The following is a 20002-nucleotide window of genomic DNA, read 5'->3' as shown; positions in this document are numbered from 1 at the left end:
ATGAATTGCCTAACTTCTTAAATATGAAATACCAACCAATAGAGCCGCAATTTTACCAAGGATGTCATGGTTTTCTAATGCTCATGAACGTTGAGACCATTTCTACTTAAGCCTTTTAAAATCTACAATTAGATCACCAGGAAATCCTCACATTCCTTAAACTACTTCTCCAAACTCCATTCTCCTGAACGCCTATTGCCATGCACAGCTCCTTCCCTGCTAACTCAGCACCAGACAACAGAGGGCAAGGGGGGGGCGCTGCCTCACCCCGTTTCTGCTCTACCTGCTGTTGGCTGTGGGACTTTCACAATCATATCATAAACTAGTTTCTTGGCCTTTTAAAACCTACGACCTTTTGATGCCTGTCAGTCAGGCTGGCTCACCTCACGGGGTGGCAGTCCCAACTTCAATCACTGACAGGCAGTCAGATCTGGGCCTGTGCTGAGCTGTGCTCTAATCTGTATTACAAAAATTGGTCTTTCCAGTTTCTAAGTTTGAACATGATGTTGTGCCATTTTCCTTGTTGTGGTGACCTTGGGCAGATACTCATTTTGAACAGCTGTGTAATGTGACTGTGACAGCATCTACCTACCCACAGGGCTGCTGTGAGGACTAACTAGGTGTGTCCTCAGTGCACCACTAGTGTAATTGTGGGGACAGGAATTGGTTTATCAACCAAGGTCAATGGCTGTGTCTTCAGAGCCCAAAATAGAGCCCAGTCCATAGGCAATGCTGATTGTTGCATGAACCCCGGGCCATGTGGAAAAGTCCTTCTTCTAGACTTTGGTAAAACGTGCTATCCTCTGGTTCTTTTTTAAGACTGAGGGGATGGTACCAAGGCCGTTACTCTGTCCACTGATCTACAGGAGTGGCCCCTGAGCTTGCTCCCTCACGGAAAACACTCACTAGTGACCAATTCCGTGTCCCCTATGTTCTGGAGGCACCTAGAGGGTAGAGCCTGTGTATCGCTTGTACACCTGAGGCCCAAAGAGGAGCAACTGGGTTCAGATTGGCAGAGTCTGCAGCCTCTCTGGCTTTCACTGCCCACAACTCTGGAGCCTTCACCCGAGCTATCACTGAAGTTGCTGCCGCTCCTGACACTGCGAATAGATCTTCAATGGGAACCCATACTCCGTATTTCCTGTCCTCAACCTTTGGTATTAAACTCCAAACATTTCTAGTTTCTATCTAGAGTCTTCTCTTCATAACCCAGGGACCCCGTCTAACCCTCCCCCCACCCAATATCACAGCCCTGTGCTCCCACATCCATTCTGGAGGGACCCAGGGATCCATCTGTGGTGGGGAGTGGTCTGGCCTGTACTGGGGAGGAGCAGAGCCTGGACATTCCACATCCCTCTGCAGGTCCCCTCCCCCCCGAAAGCCAGAAAAGGAATAAAGGCAGTCAGGCCAGCGGGGCCTCCACAGCCCTCTGGAGGAGGTGCTGACCAGCATACAGGCCCTCATTTGGTGCTCACGGGCCATGACCCTCTGGGATGTTGGCTCAGGAGGCTACTTGGAGAAAGAAAGAAATCTACACATACTTTTATAATCAGAAACTTTCAGTTTATTTTGAATAAACCACTCAACTTTGAGCAGATGACATTACCTCAACCTTTTCTTTGAAGAAAACAAAGATATACGGTAAATTCATGAAACACAGTGCCGTCTTGATCTTCTATCCTTCGCAGGGCAGAACAATTCTGCCTGACCTTTCCATTTAGGATGGCCGCTGGGGGGACAAAAGGAAGCTCTCCACAGGTCAAGGGCTGCAGGCTGTGGTCCAGGCACCAAACTTCCTGCAGTGCCAGTGGCTAGGACCACAGCTGGATGCATATACATTACAAAGTAGCTGTGCAGTCCAAAAAATGCCCAGAGATGCCCAGGGTGTGTGTGACTTAAGGTGCAGAGCTGCAACTCAGGTCCTGGGCCATGTCAGCGACACAAAGATGGAGAAGTAAGAAGCCAGGATCATCCATGTGCCAACAAAGCATTCACATCCCACCCCAGGTCCCACGTCAGGCACTCTCCTAGGTCAGTGAGCTCCCCGCCATCCAATTCTGGCTTCATTTGCTACTCTTCTAATTTGTTCCCCCTCTCCACCCCACAGTCCCTCCCTTTGCAAGAGATAACAGGAACAGACAAAACCTGAGTAGGGAGAAAGGGAGCCTGCACCCAGCTGTGTACCCATGACCCCAAGCTGTCCCCTGTCTTCAAGAGTAATTCAGTTTACAACCATGGTTCCTAGAAAATTGCTGAGGTGAAAATGTTTGAATATCAAAGAATTTCCAACACAATATTCATCCATCTCCCAAGCAATTCTTCCAGGAGGTCAAGCAGGCCCTGTCGAGCATAGACAGCTCTGCCAGCCTCAGAGTGCAGGCATCAAAGCCACAGAAACCCCGAGAATCGGATTTAATTTTTCAAAGGCCCACAGGACCAGGTTCAGGACAGGTAAGACACTACACAAACCACCTGCTCCTCTGGGCTCAACTGTGCAAAAACTGGCCTTCTCCCCTGGCCAGCCCCTCCTACTACAGGAGCTGGGACCAGAGACCAAGGACTCCTGGTCTGACTCCCAGACCCTAGAGGTGGTGTCCTCCCAACACCTGAAATCAGGCGAGGGGGAGCAGCTGCTGGACACACTCCAGGTAACATGAAAACAACTTGTGCAAACAAGGCCCCTGGGCCAGGAAGACCAGCGCCCTCACGAGGGCCACGCTGCACTCTGACCCTTAAGTTCACCAGAGGAGAGTGTAGCAGGACAGTGTCAGGTATGGCTGCGTGTGAACTTGGTCAGTTACACCACTTAAATACTGGCACAAAAGAATGGACCAAGCTAGAACAAATTTATTTTGGGGAACAATTCCCTTTGAAAGGGGATCTCTATCTTTAGGAGACAAAAGGAATCACTGTGCTGAACTCCTGTCCCCTGTCTGGAGGCCACAAGACCAGCTATGCTCTGCTGTGGCTCTGGCCTCAGTAGCCGGACCCAGCCTCACCTTCAAGAATAAAGATGAGCCTGCAGACAAGCAGCGCCATCAGAGACGATCAGACTCTTCATGGCGAGACCCTGTTCTGTACTGTCTGCTCACTGCCGAGGTAAGGCAGGTGCACCTGACCACAAAAGGGTCTACAAGGAACAGGCAGGAGGCATGACGTGATTCCCTGTGTGCCATGCCCGTTTCACAGGCTAACTCAATTCCCCATCTGCCACCCATGCTTCTCCCTTGGGACCCCAGCTGCGGCCAAACACCAAGTGAATCTGGAAGCAGAGGCCACCCTGGGACCCTCTTACAGTACACATTCAGAGGAAGGGTGGGCAGGCAGCATGTTACATTCTAAGTAAAATAGCTAGAGGGTAAAACACTCCAATGCCAATTTATTTTTTAAAAGGGTTCTGTGTAATTCTATGGTTGGTCTTTTTTTTTTTTTTTTTTTGTACAATTATACAATCTTTGAAAATTACATAAGTTGTAACGATCTAATACTATTAATAGTCATTCAGAAAAAACTTTCCCTCCCTCCCAACAACCATCCAGGGCGAATTAAAAATCTTGAAGAGGCCAATTCAACAGGGCCTCTACCATAGTAGAAACAAAAAGCAGAAAGATGAGAACAAAACAGAAATTGACTAAGGTGTGTGGCCAGTGTCTCTCAGGAGTGGGGCCCTGGCTGCTGCCTGGGGTCATGAAAGGCAGAGCCCTCAGCATGCAGTATGGCAGCCGGGAGACCTTGCAGCCGCATCTTCCTCACTCCAGCACGTCCATGTCCAGCCTAGGTGTCGTGGAAATCCTTCAGCAGGGTTCTCCTCCGCTGCTCTGCTATGTGCATCTGGTTTTCTAAGTCCTGCATCAGGGAAGCAAAATGTATGCTTGTATGGGCCCGGACCCGTGAGCAGGGGCAGCCAAAGCCACGACCACCATGACGGGCTCTGAGGAGTCAAAAGCACAGCCCATCCCATCCTTCTCAGCAGCAGCTTCCAGCCCATAAAAAACCCTGTCACCTGTTAACATGCCAGTCCTCCCTCGTCTGCAACAGCCGGTCCAAGAAGAGAGCAGGCACTTACCCCTCTGTCATAGCTGTCCGCACGCTCCACTTTCCATGACAGGTTTTCAATCTCGGCCTCCAGTTGAGCCTGCTGGTATTCAAACTGTATGGGCAGAGCAGGAGGGTCAAAGGGAGAGGGGCAGGGCCTGCAGATGGAGGGGCAGACGCAGCACCTCAGGCTCGCATGAGCTACAGCCAACCCTGATGCTGTCCTCAGAGAGCAGTGCTAGTCCCTGTACCGAGAGCCAGAACCCAATCGAAAGGCTACCTCAGAGTACAGACAAATGGCAAAACCACACTTGCCCTCCACCCGCAAAGATAGGGCAAGAATTTAAGCCACTGAAGAGAATGCTCCCAACATATAGGGAAACAGATGCTGTAAAAACAAGTCAGAATGGATATTCACAGACATTGTACTCCCTGAACACTTCATTTTTTTTAGCCCTTTTGCAAATTAAGTCTTAAAATAGTCGAACCATCTTAGTAATTGTACATTCAAGCTTTACGCACAAAGATGTTCCTCAACATCTTATTTATAATAGTAAAAACCAGAAACAATTAATGCCCCAAATGATGGTATACCCATATAATGGAACATTTATGCAACTATTAAAAAATGGGCCTGGCCGGCGTGGCTCAGTGGTTGAGTGTTGACCTATGAACCAGGTCACAGTTTGATTATCGGTGAAAGAACATGCCTGGGTTGCAGGCTCAATCCCCAGTAGGGGGCGTACAGGAGGCAGTCAATTAAGGAATCTCTCATCACTGATGTTTCTCTCTCTGTCCCTCTCCCTTCCTCTCTCTGAAATCAATAAAAATATATTTTAAAAAACGTATTAACTAACGCCTGGCCGGGCGTGGCTCAGCGGTTAAGCGGCGACCTAGGATCCAGGTGATCAGGCCTCGATTCCCGGTCAGGGCACATGCCTGGGTTGCGGGCTGCAGCTGATCAATGACTCTCTCATCATTGATGTTTCTATCTCTCTCTCTCCCTCTCCTTTCCTCTCTCTGAAATCAATAAAGATATATTAAAAAGTAATAATAATTAAAAATAAATAAATAAATAAATAAATAAATAAATAAATAAATAAATAAAATTTTAAAAAAGGTTTTAACTAGCCTGGTAAATGATGACAGCTGCAACAATAAACTGCTGTTACAGTAAAATTATATATATATATATATGTGTGTGTGTGTATATATATAAAACCTTGATTATATAAATATTAATTTTAAAAGGCTTGAAAATGCTAACATGTGGTCATTTCTTTCTGGTGGAATTACAGATGATATGTTTTTCTGCTTTTCAACATTTAGACAATAGGTGGATTACTTTATAATGGATTGGGGGCGGACAACTCATATCTAAGATAAAGAACTAAGTGAAGATGTAAAAAGTCCACTATAAATTAGGGACGTGCGTGCTGGATATCCTCCCAAAGCACAGGCAGTGACCTCTCAAGTGGCCATAGACCTTTCCAGCCAGTTTCCCTACATATATGGTTGCATTCAGGGCTCAGCATGCCTGCCTTACTATTACACAAAATGCTAGCACTTGAGACCTATTTTAGAGATGCTGAGAGGAGAAATAAAATTTGAAAATGGACAGTTTTGTTTTAATTCTGCCCTCTGAATAACTAGGGCATCTCTGAAGCTATGAGGGCAGAGTAGAGAGGGACTGCTTTGCCTTACCAGCTTCTTCCTGGGTCCAGACTCCATGTAGTATGCATACGGGTACGTGTATTGCAGGGTATAGCGACACTGCAATAGGAGAGAAGAGAAGGTACCTGAGTCTATGATTCTAATCTACGTGCACCTCAGGTGGCTTTGACAATTCTTACCCCACCATGCAAATTAACCTGGCTCTATGGGTATGGGCCTGAAAGAAATGAGACCAGGCCAAAGAAAGGATGAAGGAGGAACATGGGAAAAAATGAAACAGAAGTGGCCACAGAACACCCACAGTTCCTTTTTCAAACTGAATTATTTACCAGCAGCTGCCTCAATGGCTCTTTCCTCTCGAGTCGGACATCGGAGTCCACACATCTATCTCAGTAACTGTCCAAAGACAAGCTCTTATTTTCCTCTGAGTGATGCATGGATGGGACAAAAGAAAGGACTCTAGTTTTCCCTACAGTTCCTTCCCTGCAGGCAGAGGCAGTGGAGCACTCTTCTTGGAATTCCCCTGGACATCCAGCAGAGGACTGGGTCCTCAGCAGGCACAGCATAGGGGACTGTCAACCCATAAGCAGATAAGTATGCAGGGCTGCACAGGGTGCTAAAGCCCCTTGCCCCCTACAGTCTCTCCTGCACTCAGAGGTCTGGGCCTGACAGGAGAGCAGGAGAGTGAGGTGGTACAGACCTTGGCCAAGAGCTTGGCTGCATTCTGTAGGTATTGCCAGTCAATCCACGTCCCCAGATTATTCATGACCCTCTCCTGGATCTTCTCATGAATCCGCTGGTATGTCTGTGCCTCCAGCTGTAAGCTCTTATTGTGGTTTTCCCACTACAGGGTACAGAGACAGGAGAAAACTGTAGATTCCTGGGCAGGTACAGAGGTTCATACAGGAGTTCAGAATAGACACCTTGTCTGAAGGGCATGGCCACAGCCTCATCTAACTTATGGGGACTATGTGTCCTTGAGAGTGCACAAGGGGGATTTCTTTAGTCTACATCTCTAACCATGTCCAGGAGCAACTGTCTGCCTGCCAGATCACTCTACCCCTTTGGGGTAGTAGGGCTCCAGCCCTGAGGACTAACGGGAGCCAGTGGTCTATCATACTCAGAAACCAGATGTGCCATGCTCTATGGGCTTCTGAAGGGTTTCCCTGGGAGGAACTGCCCTCTAAATCTGACTATGAAGATGGCACAGATGGTCCCTCACTGTCCTTCAATCCAGCATTCACACAAAGTCCACACCATGTCCTTCCTTGTCAACCATGGCTGCTGAGTGAAGCCACGGCAGGAGCTCCATTCTCTGACCTCTATGTGCACATGCTGGCTCTGGCTCCCAGTTACTGGAAATTCCACTCCAGCAGGCCAACTGGAGCAGCCCACCCTCAAGGAGCAGCTGCAAGAGAGGACACCTACCCTCTCAAAGTAGAACAAGTACTTCTTGAGGGCCTCCCTGGCTTGGGCCTGCTGGCTCTGGTTGACGATGTCAGGGTTCTCCTTGTACCGACTGCACTCATAGTACTCGCTGCCGTGGGTCTTCCAATCTCCTAGACACATCCAGCAGAAGTCTGCACAGAACAGAAAGAGGCATTCACACCCCCAGGACAAGCCCACAGCCCTCCAAAGGCAAAGCAGTGGGGACAGACAGATCTTGCTTTGGGGGGGAGGGGTGTCACCTGATCAGAACTTCCTAAGGGTGCCTCTTTCCAGGGGGAATGTGGACCTCTAGTCATATCCCACTGTCCCTGTAGCCTTCCCTTGCCAATCTAAACAACAGCCTATGGATATTCTCAGTTCCACAAGCATATACGCTTTGTGCCTTTTTAATGCAATGCAGGCAGACATTGACTGTACAAGACCATTAGTCTGGTAAAGTATAGCATAGGAAATAAAGTCAATAATATTATAATAACTATGTATGGTGCCAAGTGGTACTAGAAATATCAGGGAGAACACTGTAAAGTATGTAACTGTCTAACCGCTATGCTGCACACCTGAAACTAACACAAAACAATACTGAATGTAAACTGCAACTGAAAAATAAGTTTAAAAAGCATTAAAAAAAAAAAAAAAAGGCCACTAGTCTGCTATGTCAATGCCACTGTGAGCAGCAGAAGCTTGTCCAACTGAGGCTCATTCACAACACACACTTGCCCTCCTGCCTACCTCCCACTCGTACAACATCTGTCCTAGGAAGACTTTGTACGTGAAGCTGGGAATAAAGGCTTTTTCCCTTTCTTCTTTTTCAAAAAGTACATTTCTATAAAACCTATAGCTACTCAACATCTCATGCTCAAAATTATGACTCTACTTCCCCATTGGGGAAGCAAAGAAAAATAAACATCCTTTATGGATGCTATACATTCAAACAATTACTGTGGTCTAGTGAAGAGGGGCCAACCACAGTTCTGTTGGACGGCCAGTACCCAATGTATATTTTGTCTCTGCCAGAGACCTGACAGTGGGAAACCTTGTTTCCCAGGATTCACTCCCAGAAGTTGGCTGACTTCCTAAAAAATGCTCCTGTAAAATTTAGGAAAGCCAAGTCAAGACCCAGAGGTCATTCACTTCCCTCCTCTTGGTAGTCTTCATTGGACAGTGGCAATGTTGCTGCAATGATGCTCTCCTTAATCAATTAAGCTAGGTTGTGCTTGTTACTGTTTTAAATACCATTACACTGCCCAGGGTTGCCCATAGAGGTGGTAAAATTGTATAGCAATCAAAGAATGATAATTTACTCTATCTAGGTGGCAAGAGATGAGACTATGACTAAGGAGGGACAAATAGAGGACATTCTAGGTACTAGGAATACGGTGGATACTGGGAGGTTCACTTTGTTATTTCTCTTTAGACTGTACGTGTGCCCCTTTTAAGTGGATGATACATGTCCCTCTCACTCATGCTACTTACTTGCCTTGGCAAAAGTAAAAAGAACATGCTAAAATCTTCTTAGATGACTGAGGATCATGAGGGTCGAAGAGTCACCCTAAACTTGACTTCTGACTACATGTGTCAGCAAGATGGCAGTGGGATTACAAGAGGGACCAAAAAATACTACATAAATATTATGACTGTAAGTGATGGAGGCTGCCCTTTGCTTTGTCACATCATTAGAAAAGTGTTCCCTAAACAAGCAATGGAGACCCATGCACAAGAAACACAGCCTGTGACACTGGGCCTTGCACACCGAGCTTGGGACTCACCATGTTTGCACTTGGAGCATTGCTGTCAGAGGGAAACAGAAGAGAACATGTTAAGGGCATGCTGACCAAAAGCTCTGTGTCACATGTGCAAAGGGCAAGGCTTCTGCTCACCATGTGATTGCAGCCTCCGTTCTTCTCAATGCAGATGTTGCACTTGGGACACTGAGGAGACAGAAGGGCGCCATTAGGCTCACACACCATCAGGTCGGTTCTAAGACAAATTACACAAAGCTCCTGGTACCCGTGCCCAGTAACTCATCGTGGGAGCACTTCTGGGGAGGAGCATCTCACTTAAATGTGGCGGGTCGCTGAGGCTGGAACAGCAATCCAAGAAATGAGGTCAACATGTTTGGCTCTGAAACACTCCAAGCACCAGCTGAGCCCCACTAAGCCTTTCACCATCTGTCCCTGCCATGGGCCGCTCAAATTAAGCACAAGCTGAGTCAGCAGAAAGCCTGCCTGCTTGAGAGGAATGTCAAAGCAGCACAAGAGCTGGACTAAGTCTTGGTCAGCTTGCCTGGACTTCTGCTTCTAGAATTGGGCAAGGAAACAACCTCTAAAGCTGGCTTGCTCTCATCTAAGAACTGACAGCAACCCTAGGAAACACTGCAGAAACCAGTCAGATGCTGTGCCATGAAGATAGCGTTTAATGATGTCATGGTCACAGCTGTGTTTGTGGGTGCATTACTTAGCGCGTGACTGGCACAGGGTAGCACCTTGGGTGCCGAGTCTTCCAGGGCTCAAGGGGCCATGCTTTCCCATGGGAAGTTTCAGAACAGAATTGGGCATGCTTGGGCTTGCATTGGAGTCTTGCTATTTATTAGGTGTGGCTATCAACCACCTCCCTCCCAGGGATGTTAAAGCCTGGGAGGCATTCAAGAAAACTCAGGTGTTTTTTTTCTCTAATTAGTGCTGTAACTTTTCCAGGCATTTCAGCATTTTACTAAAATAAATGCACCAATCAACGCATACTATGATAAACTGCTGCTACCTCCACCAAGTCTGGGTAAGGGTTTGCAGCCTCCAGTAAGGTCCCTGGCCCCTGGGTGTTCTGCTCTCATATGGCAGATCTCCTGGGCAAGGCCCTGGGCAGCACTAAGGAGGACAGATCCATGACAGGTAAGACACAGTCCTTACGTCTTTAGTGTGAGCACTAATGTAGTTGGCTGTTTCAGAGTCGTCTGCACACTTCGTGAGCCATTTCCGGATTGTGGCGCAGTCTGTGGGGGCGTGATACATCTGACGACACTTGAAACTTAAAACCAGAAAAGAAAAAACACTCAAATAATCGTTAGGTCAGGTTTTTAATTTTCCTTTTGTCCAAGCCAACAGATGCTGATTTAGAGCTTTCAGAGGAAAAGTCACCTATCAAAGGCCTTTCAGACCTTTACTTACTTGAGATAATACTGAAATATTGTTGTATACTTCTCTTCAATCTAAGTCCTTCTAAGACATCCTTTCAATAAACCCAAATGAAAAGTTTCTGTTGTAAGTATCTTGTGTGGTGTCAACCCTTCCTGAAAGGATGTCAAACTCAGAATTCAGCCTCTCAACAAGCATGGTGAGGATGCCTCAGCTCAGGCCCAAGGCAGGACCAAGATCCACTTGACCCACTGCTGGGAGCTTTGGCTTATCTTCTAAGCCAAATGTGCATACAGGATGCACAAATGCCAGAACTTATATAATCTGTAGCATCATGATACGTCTGACAGTGCAGGAAACTTATAGTCAGAAAAAAACATGCTCATCAGGCTTGGCCTCCCATGATTTTAATTTCCCCTTTGCCCAAACCAACACAACTTGATGGATAGTACAGGCTCTTAGGCAGATGGCCTAACACATGCCCCAGGGAAAGAAGTTCATCACGCAGGACACAAAGGATGGAGAGCAACATTATTGGTTCTTCACATTGATGAGCCAGAGACTCCTTCAATGATGTCTTGAAAGCAGGCAATGTGCACACATGCTACACTTTCCATGTAGTTTCTCTGAAGCCATGAAGTTCCCAGAAAGAGTGATTAGGAGGACAGATCTGGACCTAATGATGACTCTTGCCAATACCCTGTCCCTCAATTTCTTCTCCTAACAAGGGTAACAAAAGTACTAACCATACACTGTGGAGAAACTGAAGGTACACTGACCAGGGCAGTGCCTTTAAACCCTCAGTACACTTTGCTATTCTCATCATCTTTACTGAATGAAGTAAATCCCAAGTAGATGTACACCACATTTGTGAGTAATAGATAAAGATTAAAACGTCGAAGATTATAAACAATAATACGTAAATTATCTGTGCAGGTAGATAGACACATACAATCTTTGGGCCATGAATCTTAGTAGCATAAACCATAGCACATTCTCCAAGAATCTGTGTCACTTTCTTGTCTCCAGACTGAGCATTATCAAACACAACACAGAACAGGAGATGTTAGGTATAAGCCTTGCCCACCCAGAGCAGAGCTGTTCTTCTGGTTCAAAGGCTCTATCTCTCCCAGCTCCACCCTCACACAGAGCAATAGCAATGGTGCTTTGAAGGAGAAGGTACTAGCCCAGGGCTGCTTGGCACCCACACTCACTCTTACCAGAAGACCTCGTTGCACCGATTGCACTGGACTCGGCGAGCTCTGGGCTCTTGTACCTGGATGACCATGGGGCAGTCTGCACCAGGGCACAGCTGGAGCTGGTAATGACTCTGTGAACACACCAAGGGGAAACAAGAGGTCATCCTCTAGTTGCTGCCTCCAAATTAGACATCCCCGAGCGCTCAAACACCTTCTGTTCTTCTAGCTGATGACTTACATCAAGAGGTTATAGGAATTCAAGATGAATGTTGTGAAGACCAGACATCAGAAAGATACTGAAGACCTTTGAATGCTTTGTTAAACTAGGTAGCAACTCACTAGAATGGTCTACGATTAGATTACAAAATGGGATACAGAATTGTATCTGTGAGATGAATATGTGAAGGGACCAGGGCTGGAAAGGAACACAGCCTAAGTGGCTGTGCCTAAGATTCTGAGAGGCTCAACAACCCTCAGGCATTTATCAAAAGCAGCAAACAGCACAAGGAACAAGACATTGTGTTTACCCTGCAGCATGTGCATGAGGAGACGATACAGACCATCAATTAATCCAGTACGCTTAGGCATAAAAAAGATGAAAACTATGTTGCATGAAACTAGCAAGCGGTAGCCCAATAGAAGGGAAGAGCTCTAACACTGACCATGCTGGGATCTTGGGCAAGTTTTCAAATTGCACAAGAAGCAATACTCTTTCTCTGTGCTGAATCACACAGTGAACCAAATGGAACAGCAATTCCTGATATGATGCCTGACTTGTGTTTAAACCTTGGCATACAACTGCTGTTTAAGCAATGTGTTTAAGGTGGGGATGACTGACCATTCTATAAGAGAAAACCAAGGCTCAGAGAGGTAAAATAATGGGTAGAAGGTTACACAGCGAGAAAGTAACAGACCTGGAATTCACACAATTGTCTGACTCCAGGGTCTGTGTTCTCTGCTACCATTCTAGAGGTTTTCAAACATTTTTAAAGCCACAGAACTCTTCAAATGCCAGTACCTAATGGCAGCCTTGACTATAAAGCAACTATAGTGAGCATCTGATGGAGAAAGTAGGCCCAGGAAGACAGAGAGCATAACCACAGGAGCTGGCCATACCTCCACATAGTCCCTGAAGAGGTAGCGCCTGTATTTGTCTCTTAGTTCTTCGTTGGGCAATAATGGAAATACAAAGTCCTCTGGTGTTCGAAGTGGGCAGTCCTGAGCCATGCAAGAGACTCCTGTTGAACAAAGACAACCTAATTTGACAACTATATTGCAGGAGTCAAAGTTATACTAATTTGCTCACTGAGTTCTACCACAAATTTGGTTCCACACAGGAAACCCTTGAAGCAACAGAATTTATCCAAAGAGAGAAATTAATATATTTGCACAGTGATGCAACTAAAATATCATACCAAATTACATATACATCACAAATAGCACCACTAAAAATATCATTTGAAAAATCCTATATGGTTCCTAACAATTTAGTTTTATAATGTTTAATATTATGTGCAAGTGCTTCCCACCAACAGATGAGATTTTGCAGACACAATCAATGGGATGCCAATTTTGTTTCAATATCATCAAGTTACAGTATAACGAATACTCTTATAATCAACTATCAAATTTGATTTGTGATGTTACCTAAATAGCAGCAAATTCGCCCAGCCGGGTGTGACTTAGCGGTTACCCATTGACGTAGGAACCAGGAGATCAAGGTTCAATTCCTGGTCAGGGCACACGCCCGGGTTGCAGGCTTGATCCCCAGTTGGGGGCGTGCAGGAGGCAGCCAATCAATGTCAAGTCTCATCATTGATGTTTCTTTCTTTCTCTCTCTCTCTCTCTCTCCCTCTCTCCCTTCTTCTCTGAAATCAATAAAGATATATATTTTTAAAAAAGCAAATTCTCTGTTTCTGAGTTATGGTTGCCACTTGGGGAATCAAGATAGGGTAGGCAGCTTAAAGGACAGTTGTTCTAAAAGTTCTCCCAAGAGGTAGCCCTGCACTTACACCAACATTTACATATATGCCCAAATAATAGCCTTAATTTTCTCATTTTGTTCAGGACTGGGGAAAACTTTGCCACTATTCAGACTGATGTGTTTGGAAAGCAATGGTTCTGACAATGTCGTCAATCAGGCTCAAAAGAAGATACACAGTTGAGCTGAGTACCTGAAAGGGCAGAGTCAGAGATAAATACTTCATGCCGGCCTTTTATAAGTTCTATAGCAGACTCACCCACACCCACGCCGTCTTTGACAAGTACTGAGCAGTGCTGCTCCCAGCAGCTGCGGCAAAACTGGTGCTGACAGGCCAGAGAGAGTAGGTTTTCCTTCCGCACAAACTGCATACACACTGCGCAGTGGTGAGGGGGATGGGCTGTGGGGACCTGGGGAGAGGCAGAGCCATATGAGTCAAAGAGGAGACTTCAGTTCCTGGGAGGCAACAGGGATGCCTTGTGTAGCTAGGTGCATGGGAGGCAATCCTGACCCTGCAATAAGTGTCAGAACTCAGCTGCAATGTGTGAACTCTGGGAGTCCCAAGAGTTCTGAGCAGAACGCACCTATCAGGAAGGCTTCCTGAAGGAGGTAGCACATAACCTGGGCTTGTAGAATCACTGGGATTCAGTGAAGCAGAGAGAAGGCTACAATAAAAACTTAGAGTAGTTTAACAGTGTCAGGCTGAAAAGCTCAGGATTTCAGAATTGTCAAGGTCCTTAGAAGTCATTCAGTCCAACAACTTCTTTTCGAGGCTAGTGTGTTTCTTTTGTAAAGTCCCTCCGTTCAGCAGAGCCCAGAGATGCTCCTTGACAAGTACTACAAACCCAGTCATTACGGTTCTGAGGCTGTGTAAAGCTTTTAATGGCCTACACTGCAGCTTCACTTATCAAAAGACAATAGGTTTGCTTTCCAAAGTCAATATGCCCAAAATACAAATTATAGTTTTTGCCAAATTACAACTCATCCTTAACACATGGAAGAGATGCCATACAATTAATTTAGAGGGATGAGGAAGGCTCCTCCTACTAGGCAAGAAACTCTTCTAGGATGTGGGCAAATAACTATATAGTTTGAGCTCCAGGATCCATGCCATGCTACACAAACTGGCAGATAAAGACAATCCGGGGACCCCTGGCCAAAACCACAACCCACGGAAAAGCCCACTACAAGTTTACATTAGGTTCTTGTTAGTTCACTGGAAATACAAAAAAAAATTTGAGGAAAAGGACTGTATTCCTATGTTTATCCAGTACGTGCCTGAAAATTTTCTTCTAAGAGGCTGCAGAAGTTATGTAGAAGACCTGAGCCCCAATTCTCCCTCCTAAGGGCTCTTTCAACATGGTTCTCATTCATTTGACAAATGTTTGTTGAACTTCTACATACACAGGAAACTGCTAGGCATTGTAGGCTATGGTTTCTTTCCTTAGAGCATTTACAGTCTGGTAGGGGAACTGAAAAGATGATTGAATCACTACACTATACCACATAAAGGTCTAAAGATATAACCAGAGGAGTTTGGAGGGCAGTGATCATAGGAGACAGGTTTGTGAGAGACAGCTTGGATTTGGGTCTTTAAAATTGAGTTCCATTCCCACAAACAAAGATGGGGACAAGGTCTGAAAATTCCAGGCCAGGGAAGGCACAAGCAGAGTCAGAGGCATGCAGTGAGCTGAGAATACCAGGGATCCCGCAGGAACGGAGTGCAGGCTGTGTGTAAGTGCAAAGGTGAAAACAAGGCTGAAGAGGCCCCCCAGACTGGCAATGATGTACTCATCTATGAGGGAACTTTTCAAACTATAATAGAAATGAAAGATTTAAGTCTATATTGGAACAAATGCTTTAGGCATGTTGCACTGTAAACAAAGCAAGATGGTTCTCAGTAACACTGTAGAGCCACAGCAAGAGCCACGTACGTGGGGGAGAAGTCTTACTCAAGGAGACACTCACATGTTTTGATGGATTGGGCTGAACTCGAGCCTCAACGAGCAGCTGAGCAGAATTAGACTTGTACCTACAAAACAAAAGGCAGAAATAATGAGAATCAGAAACTGAAGGCAAACATTTTTACCTCTGAACAACAACAGAAGAGACCAACATGATGTGGCTGCACTAAAACGTCTTTGTCTCTAATTACCACCTCGCAGAACCAAGCTTCTTTTTGCCTTAGTGCAAACACGTTTCTTTTTCAAATTTTTTAAGCTCTCAATTGGTATGAGAATAATAACCCTGCTTTTCAAAGGCACTGAACTAACTGTAAGAAAAATACTCATGAAGAATCATTTCTGCTTTAAATTCCGTTCTGGAAATAAAGGTAAATATCTCTATGGCTTCAGAATAGGGAAGGATATCTTTTTTTTTTTTAATACATCTTTATTGATTTCAGAGAGAGGAAAGGAGGGGGGGAGGGACAGGTAGATCGAGCCCACAACCTGGGCATGTGCCCTGACAGGGAATCGAACCCGATCGTCTGGATCCTAGGTCGATGCTCAACCCCTGAGCCACACCCGGCTGGGCGGGAAGGATATCTTAAGACACAGAAAATGCAAAGCAAAAGGAAAGCTGAAAAATTATGTTACATTTTAACTTCATCAGGAGACATCAAAAAGTGAAAAGCTGAGCTATAAACTGGAAGATAATTCAATACCTTTACTGGCAAGACTGATATTCAGAATAAACTAAACAAAACCTCCTAAAAGTCCATTTGAAAAGACAAAATAACAATAAAAAAGGGCAAAAGAGAGAACAGGCATTTCACAGAAGAGGAAGCACAAATGGCCACTAAACATATGAAAAGATGCTCAACCTCCTTAATAATCCGGAAAAAAGAAATTAAAAGCAATTAGATGCATTTACACCCACCAGATTGTAAAACTTAAAGTGTGGCAGTATCAAGAACACACATACACCATTGGTGGGCATGTAACATGGTACAATCACTTTGAAAAATATTTTGTCATTAACTAGTAAAGTTTTAGAAACACACACCCTATAGCCCAGCAACTCACTTTCTATTCTTAACCCTAAAAAATTATGTGACACTAGGAGTCACGTACAAGAGCTTTCAAACCTGCATTTGTAACAGCAAAAAAACCCAACCAAACAAAAAAACCCTCACAAATGGTTTTCTGAAAAGAGGATGAATCGGATGTCATAAAATGCAACCTTGGCAATTAAAAAAAAAAAAAAAAAAAGTCTTTATTGACTTCAGAGAGAGGAAGGGAGGGGGGGGAGAGAGAAACATCAATGATGAGTCATTGATCGGCTGCCTCCTGCACGTGTCGTGTCCCCCCCCCGTCCCCCCCCCCCCCCCCCCCCCCGGGAATCAAGCCTGAAACCCAGGGCATGTGCCTTGACTGGGAATTGAACCACAATCTCCTGGATCATAGGTCGATGCACAAACGCTGAGCCACGTCAGCAGGGCAACCTTGGTAATTTTAGAAGTTGAAAACACATACAGCATGATTATATGTCTGTAGAGTTCTAAAAACATATAAAACTAAAAGATATATAATTTAAGAAAAAATAAGAAAATGACCAATACCGAATTGAAGATACTGGTTGCCTTGGAGAGGAAGGAATTACCACCAGAGGCCTCCCTCTGACTAAAGGTCAGAGCGTTTCTTACTTGGGTGAACACTCAGAGTATTTGCTTTGCCCTAGCTGGTTTGACTCAGTGGTTAGAGCGTTGGCCGGCAGCCTGAAGGGTCCCAGTTTCAATTCCAGCCAAGGGCACATACCTCAGTTGCAGGCTCCATCCTGGCCCCAGTCAGGGTGTGCACAGGAGGCAACCAATTGATATCTCTCTCTCACATCAGTGTTTCTCCCTCCTCCCCGAAAAGCAAGGGAAACAATACCTTCCGGTGAGGATTAAAAAAGAGTGTTTATTATTCTTTAATATCTACAGATATTATATATGCATGTGCACACACAGATTTCTGAATAAGCACTACTTCATAATAAAAATTTAATTCCTTCTGGAATGAGGTATGGCATAAGTACATTTAGAAATAAGAACTATCATGTGGCAATAAAAGAGCTGCACGAAGCCCAGGAAAACATCTGCATTACCAAGATACCAGGAATCTGAGCAGGGAAGAATTCTCTCTCATTTATGTGGGGTCCTTACCTCACCTAGTCAGAATGTCTCCTTCAACTATTTCCATTCCTACTTCTCACACTAGAATTCTTAATATCTTTAGCCATCCAAATCTTCTCCATTCCCAAATTATGCTAAAGAGTTTGGACAGCAAGAGACACCCCACTGCTGGAACCTATGTGCTCCCAAAGTCTGGGTAGCAGTAACAGTGGTGCAGACAGTGGAAGTTCATCTGAAAGTCTATCTAGATGTATTCAGCTCTTGCATAAAGAGTGAGAATGCAATTACTGAAGTAGGAACACGTTTACTCTTATCTGGGTGGAATGAGCACACCAGCTGGTATGCCCATCCCAGCTGTGTTTAGCCTAGAGCAGAAAGGCATGACCTTTCTCTGCATTAACAGTAGAATGATACCATACTAAGACTCACTGGAGTGTGAAGGGACAGGATGGTGGCCAGTGTTTCCGACCAGGGGAAATTTTGTTCTCCAGAGGCTTTTTGGCAGTGTCTGAAGACATTTTGTATTTCAAGGACTTTGGGGTGCTACTGCTACTGACTTGTAGTAGGTAGAGCCAAGGGAATCTACCAAAACCCTACAATTCATAGTACAGTGAACACAACAAAGAGTTATCTAGCCCAAAATGTCAAAAGTGCTGAGGATGAGAAACCCTGAGCTAGACAGAAGCACATATCTCTAAGGGTGGGGTCTAGAAAATGTCTCCAGAGGACCAGGGGGAGGAGAAACCCCTTCTCCTGACAACTTCCACAGTATCTTGAGATTCCAAATCTGTACTTGATTTGCTCTGTTTCTGGAGGTGGGTGGTAAATTGCCCAACCTTTTCTCAAGGTGATATGTGATATGTTGTGATGCATTCCTCACTTGATGTGTTCAAAAGAAATAACTAGAGATGTTGGCAAGTGTTATCTAGAAGGGCACTGACTACGAATTAATAAGGGCATAAAAAATGAGAACTTCATTGTCCAACAAAAGGGGTCTGAAAAAATGTATGAAACATCTATATGATAAAATACTGGGCCAGCAAAAAACTGGAGTAGAAAGAATATGCTGAAAAATATATGGGAAAATGTTCACCACATATTGAGAAAAATATATATACAATATGACCCAGAGCTTAAAAAATATACTATGCACACTGTAAGGATATACTCCAAAATGTAAATAACAATCACCACTGGGTGGGTGGGCAGAGAGAGGAGCTATGGGCGATGCCATCTCTCCTCCCCCAAACACCTTACCTGTCCAATATCTCTGCAACTTGCCAGTGGAAATTAACTAATATAAGTTTAGCAACTGAATGAGACACCTAGAAAGAAGAAAGAAAAAAATCAAATTATAACTGTAGCTTCTTTCAGAGAGCTCCACATTTTGAGAAACACATACATTCATGTCTATAGCAGGCCCAGGCTTGATTTCAAATTCTTCTTGATGCTTTGCTTTGTCTTTTAAGTTCAGACTCTTATAATCTTAGTGATTTCCTGGATCTCTTTAATTTTTCTATCTTTGCTTTCATTAATGACCCTAAGAAATTAGTCTGAATAGAAACTTCAGCAAAACCACCCTGTCTACAGTAAACAACAACTCAGCATCCAATTTAAGCAAAACAGCTATGGGCTCCCTAATGTGATATTATGTTCCTCAAGCTGCTTTAGGAGGCCACAGGTTGAGAGTATACTTCTTGATACGCCTGTTACTTACGTGAAATTCTTGTATAAATCCAGCAAAACAAAACAAACAAAAAACGCCTGTTTAAATTTTCCGAATGCCTGGCAACCAGTGAGCCCTAATTGCAAGGATAATTTAGAAGTCTGTGGGCAGCCTTTCTGGCTCCTACACTCTCTTTTAAAGCACAGTGGTTATGGCTACCAAAGGGCCACAGAAGGTGCTTCAGGCTAGCTAGTCTACTTCAGTAAATTTTTCTGAGGAAACAGGATGTGTATCATAGTGTTTTTACAGAAGTAAAAAAAACAGAAATAACCTAATGCCTAAAAAAAAAAATAGTTATGTGACAGATTCATGCAATGTACTACTACGTAGTCATTGAAAAGGACGTTGCAGAAGTAAGTGTACTGACATGGAAAGAAGTTCACATTTTAATGTTATATTAAAGAACCAGTAGTAAGATAGTATGTATGTCATAGCCACCATATCTTGTTTTTTTTCTAAAACATGTTTTTATTGATTTCACAGAGAGGAAGGGAGAGATAGAAACATCAATGATGAGAGTCACTGATCGGCTGCCTCCTGCACACCCCCTACTGGGAACTGAGCATGCAACCTGGGTATGTGCCCTGACAGGGAATCGAACTCTGATCTCCTAGTTCATAGGTCGATGCTCAAACACTGAGTCATGCCAGCTGGGCCACCATATCTTGTTAATAGGGGAAGTAAGCTAGTTAC

At 44.7% G+C, this 20002-nt stretch overlaps 1 protein-coding gene across 1 annotated transcript in view; it reads right to left on the bottom strand.

Moving 5' to 3' along the window:
* Positions 1-3359: 3359 nt before the first annotated feature.
* Positions 3360-20002, bottom strand: part of ARIH2 (ariadne RBR E3 ubiquitin protein ligase 2) — a 46313-nt gene continuing 29670 nt past the window's right edge. The window contains 13 exon segments of the mRNA XM_081160656.1: positions 3360-3846; positions 4067-4150; positions 5740-5808; positions 6410-6553; positions 7138-7289; positions 8925-8946; positions 9036-9086; positions 10062-10179; positions 11507-11616; positions 12602-12723; positions 13726-13876; positions 15435-15498; positions 18841-18908. Coding sequence (XP_081016782.1) covers positions 3775-3846; positions 4067-4150; positions 5740-5808; positions 6410-6553; positions 7138-7289; positions 8925-8946; positions 9036-9086; positions 10062-10179; positions 11507-11616; positions 12602-12723; positions 13726-13876; positions 15435-15498; positions 18841-18908 — 1227 coding nt within the window. The 3' untranslated portion in view covers positions 3360-3774.

This window comes from Miniopterus schreibersii, assembly GCF_964146895.1.
Source record: "Miniopterus schreibersii genome assembly, chromosome: 15".
Classification (NCBI taxonomy): Eukaryota; Metazoa; Chordata; class Mammalia; order Chiroptera; family Miniopteridae; genus Miniopterus; species Miniopterus schreibersii.
Note: the sequence above shows the minus strand (reverse complement) of the source record. Positions and strands in the feature narration are given on the sequence as shown.